The sequence below is a fragment of the Arachis stenosperma genome, chromosome 5, assembly GCF_014773155.1.
Source record: "Arachis stenosperma cultivar V10309 chromosome 5, arast.V10309.gnm1.PFL2, whole genome shotgun sequence".
In the NCBI taxonomy this organism is placed as follows: Eukaryota; Viridiplantae; Streptophyta; class Magnoliopsida; order Fabales; family Fabaceae; genus Arachis; species Arachis stenosperma.
This window is the reverse complement of record NC_080381.1, coordinates 110366852-110378836: the sequence shown is the minus strand read 5'-3', so window position 1 is coordinate 110378836 and position 11985 is coordinate 110366852. Positions and strand designations below refer to the sequence as shown.

At 42.9% G+C, this 11985-nt stretch overlaps 1 protein-coding gene across 1 annotated transcript; it reads left to right on the top strand.

The window, feature by feature from the left end:
• The first annotated feature begins 2695 nt into the window (after nt 1-2695).
• LOC130981049 (uncharacterized) lies at nt 2696-3587 on the top strand. The gene is made up of 2 exons (XM_057904689.1): nt 2696-3274; nt 3495-3587. The coding sequence occupies exons 1-2, from the start codon at nt 2696-2698 to the stop codon at nt 3585-3587; spliced, it is 672 nt and encodes a 223-aa protein (XP_057760672.1).
• Nucleotides 3588-11985: the final 8398 nt, after the last annotated feature.

The following is an 11985-nucleotide window of genomic DNA, read 5'->3' as shown; positions in this document are numbered from 1 at the left end:
AACTAAAAAGGTCGACGGCAAGATTTGTCTTAGCGGATAAAAGCATAATAACCGTAGCGGGTGTTGCGAAAGATGTATTGGTGAATATAAAAGGGTTGGTGTTTCCGATTGACTTCTATGTCCTTGAAATGCCATCAAGCGAAACCGAGAGAGCATCGTCTATCCTACTTGGAAGACCATTCTTGAGAACTTCTAGATTTAAACTTGATGCTTACTCAGGGAACTACTCATTTGAAATAGATGGGAGAATTGTAAGCTTTAGCCTAAAGGAAGCAATGAAGCATCCACCGGAGAACCACTCTTTATTTCAGTGTGACCCAATTGATAACATAGTGGCCGAAGTGCATCTAGCAAGGTTGGATGAGAAGTATAGGGTTGAAGAAGCAAATGAAAAGTCAAGCGAACTAAATACCACACATCATGTAACTCATCTGGAAATTCAAACCTCAAAGAATGACAAAAAGATGGAATTGAAGCCACTACCACCTCACTTAAGGTATTCATACCTTGATGAAGCCCAAGAGCTACCCGTGATAATTGCACAAGAGCTAACCCTCAACAAGAAGAGAAATTGCTGAATGTATTGAGGAAAAAGAAAAGGGCAATCGGGTGGAGTTTGGCGGATCTAGTGGGAATAAGCCCCAAAGTATGCGAGCACCGCATATTCCTTGAAGAAGGAACAAGACCGGTCCGACAACCTCAAAGGAGACTTAATCCAACCATTCTTGAGGTAGTAAAGAAAGAAGTCACCAAGCTACTTGAAGCGGACATCATCTATCCTATCTCGGATAGCGAATGGGTAAGCCCGGTCCAAGTAGTGCCCAAAAAGTCCGGAGTGACAACAATCAAAAATGAAAGTGGTGAACTTATAGCAACAAGAGTGCAAAATTCTTGGAGAGTATGCATAGACTACCGGAGATTGAATGCGGCCACAAGAAAAGATCATTTTCCACTACCATTTATTGATCAAATGCTTGATCGATTAGCCGGTAAATCATATTATTGTTTTCTTGATGGCTACTCCGGGTACTTCCAAATTCATATTGCTCTAGAAGACCAAGAAAAAACCACATTTACTTGCCCCTTTGGGACGTATGCTTACAAGCGTATGCCATTTGGCCTATGCAATGCACCGGCAACATTCCAAAGATGCATGATGAGCCTATTTACGGACTTTCTAGAGCAATCAATGGAAGTTTTCATGGATGACTTTAGTGTATATGGTGATTCATTTGAGCATTGTTTAGGTAACCTTGAAAAAGTCTTAGAGAGATGCACCAAAACAAACCTTGTTTTAAATTTTGAAAAATGTCATTTCATGGTCAAACAAGGAATTGTTTTGGGACACATAGTATCAAAGGAAGGCATCTCCGTAGATCCGGCAAAGATAAATGTCATATCCAGTTTACCTTACCCCTCCTCCGAGAGGGAAGTCCGTTCTTTTCTTGGACATGCAGGATTTTACCGGAGATTCATCAAAGACTTTAGCAAGGTGGCCTTACCTCTCTCTCGATTACTACAAAAAGACACCGAATTTGAGCTAAGCAAGGAATGTATGGAGGCATATGACAAACTTAAAGTAGCATTGACACAAGCTCCTATAGTGCGAGGCCCCAATTGGACTCAACCCTTTGAAATCATGTGTGACGCTTCGAACTATGCGATTGGAGCCGCGTTAGCACAACGCGAGGGTAAGATTCCCTATGTCATAGCTTATGCTTCCAAAACATTAGATGGAGCCCAATCCAACTACACTACTACCGAAAAGGAACTACTAGCTATTGTTTCTGCTTTGGACAAGTTCCGAGCCTATCTTCTTGGTTCCAAGGTTGTAGTGTACTCGGATCATGCGGCGCTAAAGTACTTGTTGGCCAAAAAGGAATCAAAACCGAGATTAATTCGTTGGGTGCTTTTGTTACAAGAATTTGACTTGGAGATCAAAGATAGGAGTGGTTCCCAAAACCTAGTGGCGGACCACTTAAGTCGCCTCGAACACACAAAAGGCGACACCACTCCTATCAATGATTCCTTTCCTTTAGATACCTTGCACGCAATCTCGGAAGTGGTTCCTTGGTATGCCCCAATCGCAAACTATTTGGTTTCACGCACCTTCCCTCCTAATCTTGACAAAAACAAAAAGGATAAGCTGAAAAGCGAATCCAAATACTATATTTGGGATGATCCCTATTTGTGGAGATGTGGAGCGGACCAAATAGTGCGACGATGCATACCCCAAACCGAATTCCAAGCAATCTTGGACGCTTGCCATGCTTCCGAAGGGGGTGGTCACTATGGACCCCAAAGAACGGCAAGAAAGGTCTTTGATTGCGGATTTTGGTGGCCAACTCTTCTCAAAGATGCTTCTCTCTATTGCAAATCTTGCACCCAATGTATGAGGTTTGGAGATATTTCCAAGAAGGACGAAATCCCCCAACAAAATATGCTTTTTTGTGAAATCTTTGACGTATGGGGAATCGACTTCATGGGACCATTTCCAAACTCCAATGGCTTTCTCTACATCTTGTTAGCCGTCGATTATGTGTCAAAATGGGTGGAGGCAATCCCTACCCGAACGGATGACGCTAATGTGGTGTATTCTTTTGTGAGGAATAATATCATTTGCCGTTTTGGAGCCCCAAGAGCAATCATAAGTGACCAAGGATCACACTTTTGCAACAAAAAAATAGACGGCCTCATGAGGAAATTTGGCATCATCCACAAAGTCGCCACGGCTTACCACCCTCAAACAAACGGCCAAGCCGAAGTCTCAAACCGGGAAATCAAGCATGTTTTAGAAAGGGTTGTAAAGCCAAATTGGAAGGATTGGAGCAATAAACTCTCCGATGCACTTTGGGCGTATCGGACGGCTTACAAGACACCAATCGGCATGAGCCCCTTCCGGCTTGTATATGGTAAAGCATGCCACTTACCAGTGGAGATTGAACACAAAGCGTATTGGGCCGTAAAGGAGTGTAATATGAACTTGGGTGGGGCCGGCATCGAAAGAAAGCTTCAATTGGCGGAATTGGAATGTTTGAGACTAGAAGCTTACGACAATGCTAGGCTCTACAAGGAAAAGTTGAAAGCCATCCATGACAAAAACATTAGGAGAAAAGAGTTCCGACCCGGTGACCTAGTGCTTCTCTACAATTCAAGGTTGAGATTACTACCCGGAAAGCTCAGATCAAGGTGGGATGGACCATACCAAGTGGAGAAAGTAGAACCTTATGGGGTCTACCACTTGCGCCACCCAACAAGCCCGGACATCTTCAAGGTAAACGGGCACCGTCTCAAATTGTATCATGGTGAGCAAAGAAAGAACTCCAAAGAATTTGAAGTGTTCCTCTTGAGAGATGCAACTCTTGAACAAGCACTATGAGCTGATGAAAGTCCAACTTAAGGACGTTAAACAAAAGTGCTAGGTGGGAGACACCCCACCATGGTAAGATCTTCCTTTGAGCTTTGTACATAGACACTTGACCTCATGTTTGTAGATGGATTTTAATGTTGATTCCTCGTTTTCTTTCTTGTTTTGTGTTAAATTCATTAATGGGTTACCAAGCAAAATGCTCTGCTATAATGCTTAAGCAGCTGAGTGAAGGAAGGGAGTTGAAATACCAAAAGTGGTTTAAACTCATGCAAATGTAGGAAAAACAACTCCTTCTGCGCGTGCGCGCACCAGGCGCGTACGCGCCCTTAAGGAACTCAAGGGTCACCTACGCGGACGCGCAGCGTGCGCGGACGCGTGGATCGCAAAACATAGCCTTCCATACATTCACCCGAGAGTTGCGCCCACACCAGGCCAGGACCATGCCTGAAGCACAGGAAGCTCGCGCGTACGCGCACATGGCGCGTCCGCGCCCCTGGGCGAACTCTGCCAATCGACGCGTAAGCACGCTATGCGCGTCCGCGCCGATTACCCTGCTGCACTCCTGGTACATATTCCAGAGAGTTAAGCCACTCTCAGGCCTATATCAGGCCCCCAGCCCAACACATCTGCCGCGTGCGCGCACCTGGCGCGGACGCGTCCTTACACTATGAGCACATGATGCGCGCGCGCGCCATGGCCGCGCACGCACTTTTCAATCCTGCACTCCTCTCTGAGCCATTTCACAGAGAGGTGAGCCCCCTCCAAGCCCTTCTCATGCTTGGGGCACAACCACGTCGACGCGTACGCGCGCTGTGCGCGCGCGCGCCAACGATCCTGACGCAATCTCTGGTACTGCGTCCAGAGAGTTATGCCTCCCTTGTGCCACCTCTGGGCCCCCAGCACAAGCGCATGGACGCGCACGCGCAACGTGCGCGCCCGCGTCCCTTCCCACCTCGCCTCCTTGCGCGAGCGCGTAATGCGCGCGCACGCGCGGATGCTCGGCGCTAACGAAGAAAAGGCACACTCACCCTTTCACTTTCACTCCAAATTTCCTTCCCCCTCTCATACCCTCTACTACACATCCAACTTGAAAAAGAGGCACACCCATTTCTCACCTTCATCCCTCCATTCCCTCTTCTACACTTCATTCTACCACTTACTACCTTCAACACCACTCCTCATCAACCCACACAATAACTTCTTCTCCCATTTTCCTCATCATCTCACAAGGTACTATACTAACCCATCATCTCTTGTGATTCTTACTCATTTAGTTCCACTCTCTTTTGGCTAGCTCCTTTCTCCTTTCATTTTAGTTACTTCTTTAGGAGGTTTTCTTTTTTTGCTTTTGTTTCCTTTTTCCTTCTTCCTCTCCCTCCCCTTAACTCTTCATGGGCATTTAGGTCTCCACTTCACTTGCATCAGTAGATGAGTCGTGTTGCTTGTTTTTCTTACATTCACTGTGCACTGTAATCATTAATAGTGGATTGTGAGTTACTACATTGCTTTCACCATCTTGTAATCACACACTTCAACAGGATGCACACCAAGTGTTCGATGAAAGGCATACTTGACTTTTGAGCCCACTTTGACTAACTTGCCTCTAACCTTATCACTTTTAGGCGCATCTCCATTTTCTTAACTTGCTTTTCATTTGTGGTCCTTAAGGGTATATGCTTCTCATGCTCCCTACTTGCATGCTTAATTTCCCTTACACCATATGAAAATGATTTGCCTTGCTTTTCTCATGTTATCCTAGTTACATGTTGCAGCTGTCATGTGACAATGATACCCATATTCTATGGCATAACTTTTCATTGCATATTCGCTTTACTTCCACTTATTTGGGTCTCATGTTTTCCCGTTCTTTGTTTTCATAGGATGGTCATCAAAAAGAACAAAGGGAAAGCCCCCAAGAAGCCACCTCCCAATAAGGCGCACCGCGACCTAGGGGCCAAGCCACTCTTGAGGAAGAGTAAGGGCCCCGTTGACGTTCTAGAGAAGGACAACCCTCCTAAGGATTCGAACAAGTTTCCCAACCGCTACTGCGAACTTGTTTACTCGAGAATGATTGAGAGGAACTATCATCCGGAACCCCTCCTAGTCCTACCGGCTCACCTCCGTCCGATTGTGATGCCACACATTGACCGGAGGCAATGGAAGTTCCTTTTGAGGCAACCAAAGGAGGCCAATCTCTCGTGGGTAGTGTCTACTCCAACTACCACTCTCCCCTTCTCACATCGATATTTGTGCGCCGAAAGCAAGTGTCGGTCATAGTGGAAACCATCCAAGAGGTCCTTGGGCTTGAACCATCAACGGATGAATATGACGCCTACGAAGAAGTCTTGGCTACATGCGATGACCGCGCATTCGATTGGAGCGCGATCCTCCGTGTCATTGCTTTACCCGACGCATATTGGATTCGGGGGACCATCAAGCAAAGACCTAAAGGTTTAGATGTCCGCCACCTCACTCAAGAAGCCACGGCATGGGCCCAAATTCTAGCTCACTATGTGCTCCCAAGTACACATGGGTCATCCATCACCGCCGAGTTGGCCTTATTGATATGGTGCATCTTAACCGAGAAACCGGTCAACATTTCGCATGTCATCCGCCAATCCATGGGGCGCATTCATGCCAAAGGAAATCTCCCATTCCCTGCTTTGGTGACCGACTTGGTTGCAAAAGCCGGCGTCAACCGAGAGGCTAAAGATAGGAGAACCCCAATTCCGGTCGATGGTGATATAATTCCGACCAAGAGATGCCTCAAGCCTCCGGAAGCCACCAAGGACTTTGGACCACCCCCACCGACTCGCAACACTACCCCTTCATCTACATCACAGAAATCGACCGCCCAACGCCTTGAGGACCTTCACAAGAAATTGGACCGTTATGAGCGGCGTAACCAACGCCGCTATGCTCATGTGAAGAAACTTCTAAGCGTAGTCACCCCACCTATGGAGGAACCCGATATCTCTACATCCACCGCAACTTCAAGCGGCGAGAGCTTTGACATCGGAGATGTGGGACACTCGGAGCTCGACCAACCACTGCGCCTAACCTATAGCACGGAGGACCGTGCTAAGTTTTAAGTGTGGGGAGGTCAGCCGACCGATCTCCGTAGGTAACATCTGAATAAATCTGAATACATTAGGATAGGTTGCATGATTAGGTTTTAGTTGACACCATTTGCATGATAAATTTACTTGGTTGGAACAATGAAATTCTTTCTTAGGAAACCAATACTTTGGGGCAACCATGGGACATTGCAAAAATTTTAAATGCTTTGATGCCAAAATTGCATGAAGAATTATATCTTGGAACATGGGTTTGAGTTAAGAACACAAGCTTGCGAGACTTGAGCCTAATGGTGTGGTTACATTTTATAACCATTTATTTCCTTTCTTGTGTGCACTATTCTCCTCCATGATTGCAATCTTTGATTTGTTTGATCCTTTATGTCCATTATTTTGTGTATACATGCATTTATAGGATTGAGGCCATCATTTCTTTAGCTCACTTATCCAAATAGCCAACCCTTTTATATTCCCTTGTTAGCCAATTTGAGCCTACGATTAACCCACTTGTTCTTAATTTTAGCACATTACAAGCCTTAAAGCGGAAAACAATAAATGTCCTTAATTTGGATCTTTGACTAGCTTAGGCAAGTGTGTGTGAGTATCATTCAAGTGTGGGAATCTTGGGACATGGGAGGAATAAAAGGGTAGTTTTGTATTGGTATTGAAAATATTGGGAATTGGGTACATGCTCATGTAGTGATCAGATGTAAAACCTTATGCATTGATGCTCTTTTATAAAGAAAAAAAAAAGAGAAAGAAAAAAAAAGGGGAATGAGAAAAAGAAAAGAAAAAAAGAAAATTGCAGAAGAAAGAGAAAGAAAAGCAATAAAGGGGACAAAATGCCCCAAAGTGAAGCTCAATGAAAATCAATGCATAAATGTTGCGAAATGAATAGAAAATACATGAGTATGTGAAAAAGTGAGAAATGGGTAGTTAGATTAGTACTTAATTGAATAGGTCATTATATAGGTTAGGTGGGAAAGTTTAAGCTCGTCAAAGATTCAATTTCTAAGCCCACTAGCCATATATGATCCTACCTTGACCCTAACCCCATTACAACCTAAGGAGAAGACCTCATGATGGATGTATGCATGCATGAAATATATGTTGATTGTCAGAAGAAAAACAAATCTTGGAAAACATGATTAGGGGAGAATTGAGAGAATCAACCCTAAACACTTGAGCAACTAGAGCGCAAACACTTCCGGTGAGGGTTCGATGCTCAATCCTTTGATTCCCGGCTCTCGCGAGCATTCCTCATGCAAGGTTGCATATATTGCATTTGATACTTAGAAATTGGCAAGTCCTATGCATTGACCCCCATCGTGTCCCATGAGCTCGCATATGTCATAAGAAAGCTGATTTGTTCCCAATCAAGTAGATAACCGCACTAGTCGTAGCTGCATGCATATAAGTAGGTTGCATTTCATGAGTCCTATACGTTTGTGACCCTCGGTCTTCTATGTTTCTTTGCATTTTCCTAAGCATGAGGACATGCTAGAATCTAAGTGTGGGGAGGTTGACAAACCCCATTTTGAGGGTTTATCTTGTGCTAATTTCAAAAGGGTTTATCAATGATTTCACACACTTTCTACATGAAAATATAAGGATTTGCATTCTTTTCCTAGTTTTGCCTCATGAAGGAAAACATGCTTATTTTGCAGTAAAATAGATACATTTCTAATCTCTCCTTGATGCCATTTGATGCCGTGACTTGTGCGCTAAGTGGTTTCAGGACATAGAGTAGGAATGGACAGGAAAAGATAAGGAAGAAGGGTGCAAAGGAAGGAAGCATGAGAATTGAGCATTGGAGATTTCCGCATGGGCGCGTGCGTGCACCTGACGCGCCCGCGCAGATGAGAGCAACGTGAAGCCGAGACTAAGAGCCAAGCCACGAGCCAGCTGGAGTAGCGGCTGAGCCAGGATCCTCATGGACGCGCACGCGTACGTTCCGCCTCCGCGCACACTCCAAAACCGCATCCATGGCGCGCACGCGTACCTTGCGCGTACGCGCCGATGTTCGAGTATGATATTTTTAGAAGTCACGTGACTTAGGCGTGGAGTTGGTTAGAGATCCTAACTTTTGAGGAGTGCTTTGGCGGGAAAAGGCATAAGAGGACCAAGGGGGCAAAGGTTGAGGGGACTTAGTTCATATTTTCTAGTTTTTGAGATATTTTGAGTTAGTTACATTGTTAGAGAGAGAAACTCCAACTTCTCTCTAGGATTCATCAACTTCTCTCAAGTTCTTACTAGGGTTCTTCTTCATCAAAATTCTGGATTTTTACTCATTCCTTGGTGAGATCCATTGCAACTTTCATTTCACTTTGTTCATGTAATAGGTTTTCTCTTCCAATTTCAAGTTGTAGTTGTAATTGCTAAAGTTCCTTGGATCTAGGATTCAACTCTATGAATTTAGGATTTCATTGATATTTTGAGATTTTGATCCTCATTGTTGCTAATTCCTTGTATTGCAATATCTTCAATTCTACTTTTCTCCTCATTTTACTATGACCTTCCTTCTTGCTCACTATATGTTTGATAAAATGACAATACTAGCTATGGAGTAGAATTTTTGCACTTGGCATAGGGTTTGGTCATTGGAAGAAATTGAATAGCTATCTCAATAGTTGATTGAGAGTTAGGGATTGCTAATTGACTTGGAGTGCACTAAAGCTAGATTCCCATAAGGTGAAGCTAGGACTTGTGACTCAAGTTGATTGTTCTCATTTGATTTTCCTCTATACTTAGGGGATGACTAAATGGAGCAAGGCCTAATTGTTATCAACATTGAGTGAACTATAATGATAAAGATTTCTAATGCCAACCCTAAGTCAAGTCCTTTTGATAATTGATTGCTTGTTCCTCATTACTTGCTAAGACCTTCAAAGAACTCAAACAAAGCTTACTAAATCAATAAGATGCATACTTTGGCAATTCCAAGGGAGAACGACTCGGGAGATTAATACTCTCGGATATAGATTGTAGATTTGTTTGATGATGGATTTCGCGTTGGTTTAGACTATACTATGATTGATCACTTGATAAATTCTATACCAACAAAAATTCATTTGTCAGTGAGCCTCCCTTATAAAAAACTTCAAATGTTTAATTTTTAGTTTTGGACTGTTTTAGCCCTTACAATTTGATAATCGGCCGACCTTTTTTTAATAAGTTCGGTGCTATAGTATCCACAATTCATCTTTGTGTTAAGTTTCCTGTGCAGGATGATCTTATAGCAACAATTCATAGCGACAACCGTAAAGCTCGTTAATGTTACAACAATATTCTGAAACGACCCAACTGAAGTGTCAATGCCCAAGTAAACAATATTAGTAGTCAGGACGAACTCCTAGTTTTAGCCGACCTTGATCCAAAGGCTGATGCCCTCGAACGGCCAACCCCGACGGAGGATTTACAAAAAATCTATTTTGCAGATAACTCGGAGAAATACACTTATGTGAAAACCATACTTAGCTCGGAGGAAAAAGCTTCATTTCAAACATTCCTACAACAACATGCCGACCTATTGGCTTGGACATTTGCCAACATGCCTGGCATTAACCTATCAATAATCTCTCATAAACTGGCATTGGACCCTTCTGTCCGACCTATAGCATAGAAGAAACGAAACCTAGGCCTTGAAAGAAAGCAAGCCTCTTCGGAAGAGACTCAGAAGCTCATCAGTGCTGGCTTTGTACAAGAGATTAGATTCACAACATGGTTGGCAAACGTCATCTTGGTAAAGAAACATAACAGTAAATGGCGCATGTGTGTTGATTTCACCGATCTCAATAAAGCATACCCAAAAGATTTATATCCCTTACCATCTATTGATTGTTTAGTGGACAATGCTTCAGGTTATAAAACAATAAGTTTCATGGATGCATATTCTGGCTAATGCATCCATCCGATCAAAATAAAACTGCATTTATTATTGAATACGAAAATTACTGCTATAAAGTTATGCCATTTGGACTTAAGAACGCATGAGCAACCTATCAACGTCTTATGGACAAGTTATTTGTAGCACAGATCGGCAGAAACCTAGAAGTTTATCTTGACGACATGGTAGCCAAAACAAAGCTAGGCAACAATCATCTTGACGACTTTGCAGAAATATTCAACCAAATAAGGAGATACAATATGAAAATTAACCCAGAAAAGTGCGCTTTTGGCGTATAGGGAGGCAAATTCCTTGGATTTATGCTCACCAATCCAGAAAAATGCTAAGCTGTGTTGGACATGGCAAGCCCACAAACAATCAAAGAAGTCCAACGGTTAACAAGGAGACTTGCTGCACTCTCTAGATTTCTTGCTTAGCTTCTAAGTCTTTCTACTTTTTTCTAACACTAAAAAAGAAAAAAAAGATTTTCATTGCACTAATGAATGTGAAAATGCTTTCACAACCATAAAAAACACTCTTTCAAAACCACCTATTTTGCAAAAACCCCTTCAAGGAGAACAACTATATTTATATTTATCTATTACTGATTGGGTCATAAGCTCTGTTCTTATTACAGAGAGACAGAAGCAGCAACAACCGATCTATTTATTAGCAAGACTTTGCAGGATGCTAAGTTTCGCTATCCTAAGATCGAGAAGTTAGCCTTAGCTTTGGTATTTTCAACCCGACGTCTCCGGCGGTACTTTCAAAGCCATGTCATCCATGTCGAAACTGATCAACCTTTACAATAAGTTCTCCAAAAACCAGAATTTACTGGCCGACTAGTAAAATGGTCGGTTGAATTCTCCGAATTTGACATCAGATACCAGAGCCCAGGTCCAATAAAGTCTTAATATTTGGCAGATTTCATTGCTGAATTCACGAAACCCAATTTCTGTGGATAATCCAACTCAATAGACTTTGTATGTGGATGGGGCATCCAACCCTCAAGGATGTGGTGCTGGGGTTTTACTCGAAGATGGCAATGGTCACGTCATAGAGCAATCCTTACACCTTTCTTTCAAAGCAAGCAACAATCAAACTGAATACAAAGCTCTAATTGTCGGGCTAAGACTTGCAGTCGACCTAAAAATCTTCGACTTACAGGTATACTGTGACTCCTTGCTCGTCGTGTAACAGGTAAACAATCTTTTTCAAGTAAAAGACCCCTTATCAGCAAAATATTTGACAGTTGTCAAAAACCTTATTTCTAATTTTTCAAGATTTAAAATTTTACATATACCTCGTGAAAATAATAGCCGAGCTGATACCCTATCTAAGCTCTCCAGCACACAAACACCAACTTCGTCTTTATACCAATTCACACTGCTCAAACCAAGCATAGATCTAACCAAAGTTTTAAGTATAACACAGGATGAGGATTGGTGAACACCTTATATAAAATACCTCAAGACTGGGATCATACCAGACAACATTGATAATACTCGGCAATTCCGCCAACAAGCCTCCTTTTTTACTATATATAACAATTGCCTGTATAGATGAGGATTCTCTCGTCCTCTGCTCAAATGCCTTTCCAGGTCTGAAGCTGACATTGCAATTGTAGAAGCACACGAAGGAATACGTGGAAC

Bases quoted from the DNA above. Each gene is read 5' to 3' on its own strand.
- LOC130981049 (XM_057904689.1), top strand. From the start codon at position 2,696: ATGAGGAAATTTGGCATCATCCACAAAGTCGCCACGGCTTACCACCCT. The intron at 3,275-3,494 runs GTAAACGGGCAC...TCATGTTTGTAG, and splicing joins CAAGCCCGGACATCTTCAAG to ATGGATTTTAATGTTGATTC.